This window comes from Ailuropoda melanoleuca, chromosome 16 (assembly GCF_002007445.2).
Source record: "Ailuropoda melanoleuca isolate Jingjing chromosome 16, ASM200744v2, whole genome shotgun sequence".
In the NCBI taxonomy this organism is placed as follows: domain Eukaryota; kingdom Metazoa; phylum Chordata; class Mammalia; order Carnivora; family Ursidae; genus Ailuropoda; species Ailuropoda melanoleuca.
The window spans coordinates 63,658,339-63,672,393 of record NC_048233.1 but is presented as its reverse complement, the minus strand read 5'-3'; the positions used below and the strand labels follow the sequence as shown (position 1 = coordinate 63,672,393).

At 37.4% G+C, this 14,055-nt stretch overlaps 1 protein-coding gene across 2 annotated transcripts in view; it reads left to right on the top strand.

Annotated features, from left to right (window-relative positions):
• The window catches only part of CSTF3 (cleavage stimulation factor subunit 3), a 67,309-nt gene that overhangs the window by 47,667 nt on the left and 5,587 nt on the right, over positions 1-14,055 (top strand). For both annotated transcript variants that reach the window (XM_034646034.1, XM_011222754.3), the window contains exons 6-16: positions 1,296-1,362; positions 1,446-1,480; positions 1,567-1,693; positions 3,773-3,850; positions 4,621-4,783; positions 6,830-6,939; positions 7,327-7,443; positions 7,701-7,775; positions 9,306-9,449; positions 9,797-9,899; positions 13,483-13,552. In XM_034646034.1, coding sequence (XP_034501925.1) covers positions 1,296-1,362; positions 1,446-1,480; positions 1,567-1,693; positions 3,773-3,850; positions 4,621-4,783; positions 6,830-6,939; positions 7,327-7,443; positions 7,701-7,775; positions 9,306-9,449; positions 9,797-9,899; positions 13,483-13,552 — 1,089 coding nt within the window. The remainder of the gene's footprint in view (positions 1-1,295; positions 1,363-1,445; positions 1,481-1,566; positions 1,694-3,772; positions 3,851-4,620; positions 4,784-6,829; positions 6,940-7,326; positions 7,444-7,700; positions 7,776-9,305; positions 9,450-9,796; positions 9,900-13,482; positions 13,553-14,055) is intronic.

Genomic DNA, 14,055 nt, shown 5'->3' with positions numbered 1-14,055 from the left:
GTTAAAACAAGATCTTAAGAATGCAGGTCATCTCCAGGCACACAGTCAATCCCACATAAACTCACACCTTCTCTTTACTCCGAGGAGACTTAAGAATTCAGAAAGTCAGGGTTCTCTGAGAAGTCAGTAGAACTCAGAACACGTGCTTCAAAGAAAGTCTTATTCTGGAGAATTGAATCACCCAACCCCTTCTTCCATTTTGAAACACTGTACATTTGCAACACCAGATCACTTCGTTGGCAGGCTTGTTGTCAAACTTCATAAAAAGCGTCTTATTACTTGTCATAGCACTACTCTTGGCAGCTTACAATGCAGCGTGCTGCCTACGTATTCGAAGGCGTCTTGACAGTTCTCTCGTAGTGTGACTCCCCACTTGACTTACACCCGCGGATCCATCTTCACGGAAACTCAATAATGGACTTTCTCAAATAGCTATTTTTGTGTATAACAAATAAGCAAATTATTTCTATAACCAGAATTCTATCTTTATTTCCTTTTCCTCATTAGCTTTTATCTTATGTTGAAGAGGAAGTTCTTTCTTCCTAAATTTTACTTCAGAGCTGATACATCTTCAGACATAACTTACCTCCTTAGTCAGAGAACCAGATAGTTCCACATTTGATTCTGCTACATGTAAGATTAGGCAATCAAAAGGATATAAGGATAAGTGAAACAGGGGCTTTATCTTTGATAAGCTCACAAACAGTAGGTAAAAGAAAGTATATAAATTAATGACATTGACAAACTGAACACAAAAGAACTACTTTATGTACTTAGAAATCTTTACATTTTTGCTTATACAAAGGTTCAAATGCTGTTTTGATCATATGATCAGAAGTTATGATTGGGTTTTTTTTTTAAAGGTTTTATTTTTAAGTGATCTCTACATCCAATATGGGTCTCAAACTCACAACCCCAAGATCAAGAGTCACATGCTCCACCGACTGAGCCCGCCAGGCACCCCATATGTTTAAGTTGTAGATATATTTTAATAACAAATACTTGTTTTAAAAAAAAACATGTCTTTCAGGGTGCCTGGCTAGTTCAGTCAGTAGAGCATATGACTCTTGATCTCGGGGTTATAAGTTTGAAACCCGCAATGGGTGTAGCAATTACTTAAAAACGAAATCTTTAAGAGGGTGGCTGGCTAGCTCGGATGGTAGAGAATGTGACTTTTGATCTTGGGGTTGTGAGTTCAAGCCCCACGTTGGGTACAGAGATTGCTTTAAAATAAAATCCTTAAAAAATAATAAAATCTTAAAAATAAGCAAACATGTCTTTCACATTTATTTCAGAGAAAAAATGGCTCAAGCATATGACTTTGCACTAGATAAAATTGGAATGGAAATTATGTCTTATCAGGTAGAGTTAAATTTTTTCCATATACATACTTAATAAATTTGAAAATATCAAGAAAGATACTGACATTTTATTTTATTTCTTAGATTTGGGTGGATTACATCAATTTCTTAAAAGGCGTGTAAGTATTCTTACAGTTTTTTTTTTTCATGTGACAGTTGCTTTAGCTATAATATAATTGATGGCATTTTTTTAATCCACTGCCAGGGAAGCTGTTGGATCTTATGCAGAAAATCAGAGAATAACAGCTGTCCGAAGAGTTTATCAACGAGGTTGTGTTAATCCAATGATCAACATTGAACAACTCTGGAGAGACTATAACAAGTATGAAGAGGTAAAGTAGGCCAGAGTAGTTCATTAGTATAACTAGGCCATTTTTAATTTTGTTTGTTTGTTTTTAATTTTTATGCATTGTGGATTTATGGATTCTAGCCTCTCTAGTATAAGGAACCTGGATATTAGTGCTACACAGGTCTGGTTTTATACTGATTGTAATCAGAGAACTACCCTTAATGTTTTTGTCAGGTTTTGAGAGTCTTCTAATATTACTGAGTTATTACTGGGAGAAATTATAATTCATACAAAACCACTTACATTCAATGCTAAACCATATCCACACAGTCATACATACACATTGTCATTCATCTCTTATGAAATGGGACCTTATTAGAATTGTTTCTGGTAGTAATGATCAGTTGCATTGCAGGTCTTTCATGTAGTTACAGTGCTGTGATTTATTGGCTTGCAGTGGGGCTGCAGTCCAAGATCTTTGTCTCACTGGCATATTTTTTTTTAAGAGTTTTTATTTATTTGACAGAGACAGAGACAGCCAGCGGAGAGAGGGAACACAAGCAGGGGGAGTGGGAGAGGAAGAAGCAGGCTTCCAGTGGAGGAGCCGGATGTGGGGCTCGATCCCAGAACGCTGGGACCACGCCCTGAGCCAAAGGCAGACGCTTAACGACTGAGCCACCCAGCGCCCCTCACTGGCATATTTTTTAAGCAGCTGAGCTAATCAGCTCTTATATGTAAACATACATGCCAAATAAGCTGTATCGTTAAAAGAAAGTTTCTCATATATCCGTTGTGATGGGGAAGAACTATGTAATAGGATGTTGAAGATGTTCTCTCGGGGCACCTAGGTGGCTCAGTCCCTTGGGTGTCTGCCTTCAGCTCAGGTCATGATCCCAGGGTCCTGGGATTGAGCCCCATGTCGGGAGCCTGCTTCTCCCTCTCCCTCTGCCTGCTGCTCCCTCTGCTGGTTCTCTCTCACTCTCTCTGTCAAATAAATAAATCTTTAAAAAAAGAAAAAAGAAACTGTTCCCTCATAGGCATGAGAAATTGTTCTCAAGTTTTTTGGTTTGGGGAATTTAAAAATTGTTGAACTCTACAGAGAACTTTTAATGTTAATGTGACTTTTATCTATCAGTATTTAGCATATTGAGTCTAAAGCTGAGAAATTTCCAAGAAATTTTTAATTCATTTGAATTTCGCAATAATATACTCCTTACATTTTAACATAAATAGCATTAAAAAACTGTATTTTCCGAAACAAGAAAAAATTTAGTGAGAAGAGTGGTCTTGTTTTATATATTTTAAATCTCTACCTTGCTTAATAGAACATTTTCATACCTGCTTTTAAATCCAAAGTGTTATAATATTGAGCATCATGTAGCCTCTTTAGAAACTTCTTGGACCCCCTAAAGGGTCTTGGAGAACAGGAATCCTTGAACTACTATTTGAGAGCTACTAAGTATGAAAGATAACATTTATATCTCCATGCTACTTCTGCATTTATTTTTAAAGTTATGCAGACCTGGGGCACCGGGGTGGCTCAGTTGGTTACGCCTCTGCCTTCGGCTCCGGTCATGCTCTCTCAGTCCTGGAATCCAGCCCCGCATTGGGGCGGAGTGGGGGGGGCGGGGTCCCTGCTCAGTGGGGAGTCTACTTCTCCCTCTCCCCCTGCTCCTCCCTTTCACACATGCTCTCTCTCTCTCAAATGAATAAATAAAATCTTTTTAAAAAAAATAAAGTTAACACAGACCTAGTTAGAAAAGGGCTTTTAAAGCAAAGTGCTGGCTATTCACCCTGATGAATCTGTATAGCATTTTTTATTAATACAATTTTATATGAAATAATAGACCCTTTCTAAATTATTCCTTATCTTTAGAAATTCTTGATACGTGTCAAATAAATAAATCTTTAAAAAAAGATTACTGCCAGCCCCTAACAGATATAAGCAGATCCTCCTTGATCCCTGAAGCATGTAATGTGATTGACCTTTATTTTATTAACAAAATCTTTTAAAATTTAGAATTTTAAATGATTTCGTAAATGCACAAATTAACTGTATTGTGCTAATATTAAAACATACTTAATTTTAAAATAATATACATTTCTCTTTGTTTTTTCCTAGGGTATCAATATTCATTTAGCTAAGAAAATGATTGAAGATCGGAGTCGAGATTATATGAATGCTAGGCGTGTAGCAAAGGTATGGAATTCCAACAGTTCACTTCTTTTGATGAGTATGTTGTTTATACAAGAGCTTTCCCTGTTTGGTGTTCTTGACATTTTCAATTATTAGCAGTCTTAACCAATGACAATTAATTTCATCATCTGAGCAGATATATTTGAAATGAAATACCTCTTTACACACATGTTGAAGGACAAAAATAGAATAAATCAAGTTTGGAAGAAGTTATTAAAATACTTGAACAGGACATGGAGACAAGGTTCTACCTACAGTTGATGAAGTAGTTCTTATGCTTTCCTCCGATCTGCTCATACACACCTGAATACTGTTCTACTTTGTGGTCTCATAGCTCTCAGGGCCTGATTTTTGTCTTATCTGCATACCTTTCCGTTCATTGACACTGTTAGAAGTAGGGAAGATAGCCTAGAAATACAAACTATTGAAATTTTAAAAGACAGACAGTTTCTCCAAAGATGGCAATAATGATGCCACCAGATCATCAGTCATATTGTTCTGTCAACTCCTCTGTCCTGGAGAGTGACCTCCTAGATCACCTGCAGAGAGGGCCCAGGGGTGTTCTGTTCACTCAGACCTGGGAACCTGTTCTTCGGTAAGTAATCCTCTGTTATCTTTCTCCCTGCTCTTCAGTAGTTTTTAGATTACATTAACAAAGTGGTATTTGGGGGAAATAGGCATTTTGAACAAAGTATTCCAAATGGATCAACTCCATTCCATATATCTGAGTTGTTCCTAGGCTCACCGCAGAATTCTAAATGCTTGTTATCTAGGAATATGAGACAGTAATGAAAGGTTTGGACCGCAATGCTCCCTCAGTGCCTCCTCAGAATACTCCCCAAGAAGCCCAGCAGGTGGATATGTGGAAGAAATACATACAATGGGAAAAGAGCAACCCTCTTCGTACAGAAGATCAGACGCTTATCACAAAAAGAGGTAACAAGAATCCCTCCTGGGACTCCAGTTACATGTATGTTCAGCCAGTTGATATTATCCCATAAGCTTTTTTTTTACCTCCAGTCTTTTTTTTCTCTTATGTTCTTGAGATTCAATAAGTTCTATAGATCTAGCTCCGTCCGTGTTTTATCATATCCGCACTGCTGTTAAACCCATCCAGTGAATTCTTCATTTCAGATATTATACTTTTCAATTCTGTAAATTTCCATTCAAGAACTTTTGGGGAGCACATGGGTGGCTCAGTAGGTTAAGCGTCCAACTTGATCTCAGCTCAGGTCTTGATCTCAATGTCATGAGTTCAAGCCCTGCATTGGGCTCCACACTGGGTGTGGTGCCTACTTAAGGAAAAAAAAAAAGGGAGGCTTGGATGTCTCAGTTGGTTAAGTGGCCAGGACTGGATCTCAGGGTCATAAGTTCAAGTCCCATGTTGGGCTCCACACCCAATATGGAGTCTACTTTTTAAAAAATATTTTATTTTTTTATAGTTTCTTTTTTATAGTTTCCATTTCTCTATTGAGTTTCTGGGTTTATTACCATCTTTTTCTTTATATCCTTGAACATATCTATAACAGTAGTTCCAAAGTCCTCATCTGCTGATTTCCTACATGTGGGCCATCATGGAATTGGTTCCTTTTTCTCTTGACTGTGGGTCACATCTTCCTGTTTTGTCAGAGTTTAGACATTTAAAATTTTTCTTTTGGACATTATACAAATGTACAAACGATACATTGTAAAGACTGGGTTCTGTCATCTTCCTCTGAAAAATGTTGAGTTTCATTTTAGCAGGGAGTTAAATTACTGACAAGATCACCTGGACCTTGTTAGGATGGATCTGTTTTAGTTTTGCTTTTAATTTCACAGTAAATCTCTTTGTCCTGGGACAAAGTCTTTAGTCCTTAAACAAAATGGAAAGTTCACTGTGTTTACCCAGACCCTCTAACTTGATGGGACTCAGATTCTAAACTTGATCTTCATTACAGTGGGCGGCTGCTGAGAAACCTATACAGCTCTGCCAGCCTTCCAGCTTTGCTTTCCACTTGAGCTCTTTGTACTCTTCCCTGTGTAAGTATGTGTTAGAGGCCAGCTAAAGATTTGAGGGCATTTATGCTCAGATATTCAGGCTCCATCCTCTGTGGCTCTCTCTTTGGGGGGGGATTTTCCCCCTTAATTTTCTACCTGTTCTCATAGCTCAGAATGCAATGTTACTTGCCTCAAGCCAGCAAGACTTCAGTATTTGACTTGATCTAGCTATCCCAGAACTATACACACAGTGATGTGTCCCTGAGGGGAAAAGTCTTACCCTGTGTGGTTCTGATTTTTTAAGGGCTCAATGTTCTTTGGTTTCTGTTTTGGCCATTGGTTTCTTTTGATCTGTCTCCCATGCCTTTAAATATGTTTCATGTATTTTTTGGTTTATGATTTTTATTTTCAGGAGAGTTAGTCTGATAGAAACAACTCTGCTACTGTCAGAACTAGAATTTGGAACTTTAAACAATTCCTCAGTCTTGTCTTACTCTTATCTATAAGCCTTTGCAGATAGTTTTCCTTGCCTACACCATGTTCCCTGTTCCTTCCTGAGCTCCCCTTACTCTCTCATCTGACCAGATTCTGTCCCTTCTTCAGGTTTCACTTTAGATGTCACTTCCTTAAAACTATGCTAAGTTCTGCGCCTGCAAGTTCAAGAGTGCACTGCACTTTCCTCCTCATAATAGTGATTGCGTTTTATAATTGCCTTCGTGATACCTGCCCAACACAGAGCAGGCTCCTTGAGTATAGGAAGTCTTAGTCACTGATACATAGGGTATCTCTCACATTCCCTAGCATATAGTTTGTGTTCAGTAAATACTAATTTGATAAATGATGGATGGGACTTGGGTGGATAATGGTTCCAGAAATCACTACAGCTTTTATTTCTAATTATCATTCATTATTGAGGGCCCTGTTTTAGCCTACTAAGTTAGTGGTGATGCTTGTACTGATAGTTCATAAATTATTTTAATTGAATGTTGTGAATGTCTTCCCTAGTTATGTTTGCTTATGAACAGTGCCTGCTTGTACTGGGCCATCACCCTGATATTTGGTATGAAGCTGCCCAGTATCTTGAGCAGTCAAGTAAACTGCTGGCGGAAAAGGGGGTAAGTATTCCTCTCCCAACGTCTGGCCTTTTCATGGTTTTAATAGAGCAATAGTTTGGTAAAAACATAACACTGAATTTTGTTAATGAAGTATAGGTGTTGAAAATGTGACTCTTATGTCAATATAAAGCTTAGTGACACTGTTATATGTGGCTACTGTAGAATTAAAATATAGGGGTTGTTTTTTAATCTATTAAAATGATGAACCATTTAGATTACTTGCATGATTCTTCTGTATGTTAAGTAACATATGGAAGAAGTCTTTGGAATTTTTTTAGAATCCAGAAATGCATATGTGTCCATATGTATATATGAGAGTATCTATTTCATTCTCTTTCAGCTGTATGAAAATTATTAAAGAGTGAACTTTCTTTTTTGTTCTCCTAGGATATGAATAATGCCAAGTTATTTAGTGATGAAGCTGCTAACATATATGAAAGAGCCATAAGCACTTTATTAAAGAAGAATATGCTTCTTTATTTTGCATATGCAGATTACGAAGAGGTCAGTAACAATATTTAGAACTTTCTTATAATTGGATTTTTTACTGCAGGACTAAATTTTTTTCTGGCTGCTTCTTTGCCAGGCATATTGGTTTTAGTAGAGATGGTGCAAAATGAACAGTTATTAGTCCTCAGCTCATTATATATTTATGCTCAAAGCAGGTGCCATTGTTGGGTGCAGCCTCTGGATTCCTCAGAGCTCAAATCCTGCTTGTTTATGAATGTATATTTATATCCACTTCTTCTCTACCACCTTAGAGTCGCATGAAGTACGAGAAAGTTCACAGTATATATAACAGACTTCTGGCAATTGAGGATATTGACCCCACATTGGTGAGTAACAGTATGTCTCTTACCACCTTTGCAGTCAGCTTTAATAAAATTTTTTCATTTACATACGTTAAAATTCACCTTTTTTGGCATAGTTCGATGAATCTTGGCCGATAACATAGAGTCATGGGACCACCATTACAATTAAGATACAAAACGCTTCAATCACCTCACAGAAATTCCCTCATGTGACCCCTTCGTGGTCAATTACTGATCTGTTCTTTCTTTCTTTTCTTACTATTTTACTTATTTTAAGTAGGCTGCACACCTAGTGTGGGGCTTGAACTCACAACCCTGAGATCAAGTGTTGCACGCTTTACCAACTGAGCCAGCCAGGCGTCCCCTCAGTTTTTTTTAAATGCAGCAGTATGAAGCAGTGGCGCTTTCTCTGACACCTTCCTCATGATCGTGGTGTAAAGTCATTTATGCCACATAATTGTTGCCTAATATTTCTTTTTAAATAAATGGAAACGAGAAGCCAGCAGTCTGGGAAGAAATTGGACAGGAACTCACATTATCCTGAATTCTGCTCCGTAACAGTGGTCTTCAGAGCCCCGAGTTTCTGTAAAAATGCAATGAAGATCTTTCACCCAGAGGGACAGGCCAGTGCATGCGGCCCTAGACCTCTGCCTCAAGTCAAACCTGTACTGCTTTTTGTTTGTTTGTGTTGGGATTCCACTGTTCCGATTGCTTGCATTTATTCATCATTTCAAAATTCATGTAGCAAACTGCTCCGTGCACCATGCTAGATTCCAGAAGTATAATGACAAATTAGAGAAAATCTCTTTCCTCAAGGAACTCATAGTTCATTCATCCCTTCATCCATCCGTCAAGACTGGGTAAGGTAGTTTGACATTGTCAAAACTGGGCGAATCAGGACTCTACTCTTAGTCCAGAAAGATTTGTTCATCGAACAAATATTACATATTTATCATGTATTGGACACTCTGTGGTGCTGAGTATAAAATGGCTCATTAATCAGTAAAGCTACATTATATGATCTTTGAAAAAATAGAGTTAGTGGGCTTTTAAAGCACTAAATGAAGAAAATGTAAAGTTAAACATATTAAACATGCTTGTATTAGATTAAATCTTGCGTTTCTAGGTGTTGGCATTTATTAATGGAAGTTTTCTAGTAGTTTTACTTTTATTCCTTCCTTAAAATTTAATTGCATATTCTGGAATTAGTAGTGATGATTGTACAGCCTCACGCATATACTAAAAACCATTAAATTGTACACTTTAAAGGGTGAATTCTGTGGTATGTGAATTATGTATCAATTTTTAAAAATTTATTTGCATTAAAAAAATTAATTTGCATGCATCCTTAATACCAGAAAAAATTTGCTTATGGACTTAAATAGAGCACTGTCTATAAGCTTACTTTCTGCTATCTCGGGTATTCAAGATTGTTTTCTTATATGGGAAACATACTAGTATGGGAATAAGGTGATACTGTTTTGGATGCTACAGGGATCACATTCTACCCAATCTGTAGTAAAGAAATGCTTTTTTTTTTTTTTTTTTGCATAGGTATATATCCAATATATGAAATTTGCAAGAAGAGCAGAAGGTATCAAATCTGGAAGAATGATATTTAAAAAAGCAAGAGAAGATACCAGAACCCGCCATCATGTCTACGTTACTGCAGCACTCATGGAGTATTACTGTAGTAAGGTAAGTGCTGAAATAGAATATAAAGGTAAAATAGTTTCTTTCATCTGAGATACATTAATCAAAAGAAAGATAGTCCTAGTTTCTGTCCTTAAGTTTTAATTGCTTCGGATCATAAAGGAAGTCTAAGTGTATCTGTGTAAAAATATATGGAGCATCATCCAAATCCCCTCTGCTGGCTAATTTATGCCTTATTAAACACCTTGGGTTTTAACTCAGCAGTTTTCACTTAATATGATTTTAATTTCCATTTTAATAATTTAACTTACTTAGGTGTCCTAGTTTTAATATTGCTTTGAGTATCTTGTCTGACATTTCATAGAAATCAGTACATTCCTCTCTACTTCTAGGACAAATCTGTTGCCTTTAAGATTTTTGAGCTGGGTCTAAAGAAATATGGAGACATTCCAGAATATGTCTTGGCCTATATTGACTATCTTTCTCACCTCAATGGTAAGTCAATTCTAGATCTATAATGGTTATGTAATTAACACTAAACCATCAGGATCATTCTCTGAATGTGTGTTGGTGGGTTTCTTTCTTTCTCAAATGTTTTCTAATTCTGTTGTCACCCCGGAACCAGGCACTAACAGGCACTCAGGAAATATTTGTGGCCTCCACCATTGAGTTTGTATTTGAGTAACGGTAGATGCTTGTGGCTCTGCGGAATAGTCTTTAATACCTCCTCCGTGAAGTCCCAGCACCAGTAGGATAAATCCACAAATTCAGCCTTGGGAAAAAGAGTCGCTCATGCTCGTCTCTGACGACTCTGGGCAAATCATCTCTTATTTCCCGGGTGGGGGTGGAGGAATAGACAACAAATATCTAGCCACCAAAACTCAAAGACGCCCGAGTAGTAAAGTGAAATGCTTGGGGGCTGTTGGGGAAGAGATTTCAAAAAGAAACATTATGTTTATTACCATCTTTATTTCTGTATCCTGTTGTAATAATAATGGCCGTTCTTTACTAATATCTGACCTTATACCAGGCACTGAGCTGGGGGATTCCTATAATGTATATATATGTATGTGTCTCATTTAGTCTAGTTACCTGTAGTCCAGTACATGTAATTTCTTGACTTTCGAAATGATCTGGTATAAAAGTTGGTTTAAGAAAAAATGTGCACGGGCGCCTGGGTGGCTCAGATAGTTAAGCATCTGCTTTCAGCACAGGTCATGATCTCCAGGTCCTGAGATCGAGCCCCATGTCGGACTCCCAGCTCAGCGGGGAGTCTGTTTCTCTCTGCTGCTCCCCTTGCTTGTGCTCTCTCTGTCTCTCTCTCTCTCTCAAATGAATAAATCTTTAAAAAAAAAAAAAGAAAGAAATGTACAATTATGTGCCATGTAAATGAGTGAGATATCACAGCTATATGGCAATGCTTTGAATGATATTTTTAAAAAATATAGCATTCTTTATACCTATGTAGTGGAAAAGAATAAAACTTAAATACGATTTGGTATTTTAGCTTAGTGATTTTATATTCTGGAAAATGACTTAACTCCGAAAAATGAGACAGAGCGTTTAATTAAAAATTTTTCTCTTATAGAATTAATGTGCCTTGGGCACATGGGTGGCTCAGTCGGTTAAGTGTGTGCCTGTGGCTCAGGTCATGATCCCAGGGTCCTGGGATTGAGCCCTGCATCAGGCTCCCTATTTGTGGGGAGCCTGCTTCTCCCTCTCACTGCCTGCCACTCCCCCTGCTTGTGTCTGTCAAATAAATAAAATCTTTAAAAAAAAAAAAAAGAAGAATTAATGTTCCTTAAAAAAAAAGTTCCTCAACAATTGCAAATTATTTTGCTTAATTTTTTTTTAGAATAGTTACTAGTATGTTATTCTAAAAATGCAGATACCTGGTATCAGCATTACTGTCTTCCAGAAATCAGTGTTTTACATAGTTCTTTCATTTGTTCATCCATCTACCCATCTATTCATCATTTATTCAGTACCTTCTGGTTACTGCAGTCTGGGAATACAAAGGTGAATAGGACTCCATTCCTATTTTCAGAGCATTCTCATGGGGAAATCGGGTGTGTAAACATAACTGCATTGTTTGGTGCTTAGTTGTAGTGTGAGTTCTGGGGTTAGGTATATAATCTTGTTTCCCATTTCTCATCTGCAGAATGGTCATAAGAGTGCCTCTCATAGGATTGTTGAGAGATTTAGATGAGTTTTTGCATGTGTTTGACTTACACGTGGAATGTCGTATGCATACTGTAAATGTTAACTACTTAGGATGATGGTGGCAATCATAAAAAAAAAAAGTGCTACTATAATAGAGCCCTGAATGAACTACTTTGAAGCACAGGGAAGAGAGTACGACTTAAGTTCTAGAGCTGTGCTGTGCAGTTGTGATAGCGACTAGACCACTAAGAATTGAGCCCCTGAAACGTGGCTAGGCCAAAATGAGATGGGGTGTTAAGTGTAAAATACATACCAGATTTCAAAGAGTCAGTACAAAAATTTTTTTTAAAAAACCGTAAAATATCTTAATTTTCATAATTACATGCCAAAATAATTTAGATATCTTGGGTTAAATAAAATACATTAAAATTGATTTCACCTGTTTACTCTTTTAAATGTGGCTAGCAGAAAATTTAAATTATATATGTAGCTTGCATTATATTTCTGTTGGACAGTGCTGTTCTAGGGGCAACATGAGATGGGTCTTGAAGGACGAACAGTAGTTAGCCAGGAAAAGATAGAGGAAAATGCATTTATTCCAGGTAGAGAACACAGCATGTAAAGCAGTGGGAAAGTTATGTGGAATGGTAGAAAAGTGTGTCTGGAGCAAAGCTTGGGTTAAACCAAAAGAATAAAATACAAGATTTACTTATTTTTTGAAGTACAATATGTTAAGATGAAAGCCATGAATATGGTGCTATCTTTGGTTCAATACATTTAATCTCTTGGTTTAACTTTGCGTAGGGACTGTAGCAAACACCGAATAGCTACCCCGAGGCAATAAAAACCAACACTCTGCTGTGTTTTTTTTTTTAAAACAACTTTATTGAGGAATAGTTTATATACCATAAATGCCCCCGTTTAAAATACACAGTTCAAGGCTTCTTAGTAAATGTACTGCTGGATTCTTAAATTTTAATAGATCCCTTAGGAAGAAGTGTCACACATTTTTCCCACTTCCACTACAGGGGACCTCCCAAGACTTAAATTTTAATTGTACCTATATAAAAATTTAGTTATATAGAGAGTAGTCCTGGTGATGCAAAATAAGGAAATCACTTATATATAAATTTGAGCTTGCCATCCATCACATTCCATGTATTTTAAAACTGTCGTCTGACACAATATCAGCAGATATATAATTTTTATTATATTTAAAAGGCCAGTGGGGGGGGCGCCTGCATGACTCAGTCGGTAAGTGTCTGCCTTCAGCCCAGGTCATGATGTCAGGGTTCTGGGATTGAGTCCCCCTTGGGCTCCCTACTCAGTGGGGAGTCTGCTTCTCCCTCTACCCCTCACCCCGCTCATGCTCTCTTTCTCTCTCAAATAAGAAAATATTAAAAAAAAAAAAAAAAGGCCAGTGGGATACCTTGCACAGATATCACACTGTTATAAACGGTCTGACATAAATGCAGTATGTATAGGAGGGCTGAACTACAGGTAAAAAGACCTGGCTTCTAGTTCCAGCTCAGTAACAGTTAGCCAGATCAACTCACTCGTTTGTTGTTGTTGTTTTAAAGATTTTGTCAGAGAGAGAGAGAGCACAAGCACGGGGAGCAGCAGAGGGAGAGGGAGAAGCAGGCTCCCCACTAAGCCGGGAGCCCGAAGCGGGCCTCAATCCCAGGATCCTGGGATCATGACATAAGCCAAAGGCAGACACTTAATGGACTGACCCACCCAGGCATCCCCAACTCAATCGTTTTGAACCCCAGGTTAACTCATCTATAACGACTGGGGAAATAGTTACCTTTCTGCAGAGGATTTTTGTGAGAATTAAACGAGAGGACACATGTAAATACACTGTTGATTGTAAAATGTAATTTTTCAATATTTAAAATCTTTTTTTATATCCTAGAGGACAATAATACCCGAGTTTTGTTTGAACGAGTCTTAACCTCTGGAAGCCTTCCTCCTGAGAAGTCTGGGTAAGCTGTTGGGAAAACTTGTTGGTCGGGTTCCGATGGTAGCTTTAATACTTGAATTGTGATCTGTGGATGAACGTTTGTTTATAAGTTTCAGGAGAAATTTTCCTTCTCTCTTGAAGGTTAATTTACAAATGCCTGCCTAAGATTTTTTTTTGGAATGTATGTGTACTGAGTAAAATTGTTTTGAGAGATGTGTTAGCCATTTATTATTGTTTTAATATATCTTCCTAGTTTACTATGCCCTAGAAATTGATATGAACAAATAAAAGTTATGAAAATTTTACCTTATTCGAGGGCAAAAACTCTTACATATTCAAAGTTTGTTTCACATATTACATCCCTGGTTTATGTTTTTGACTCTGTCAGTTTTGTCAAACGGATGAACACAGTATAGTGGTACAGTGGAAATAATGAGGCTTTGGAGTCTTGGGTTCAAATTCCAGCTCAGTCGATTATACCCTGGATATATTTCATAACCTTTCCAAACCTTACCTCATCGAGTA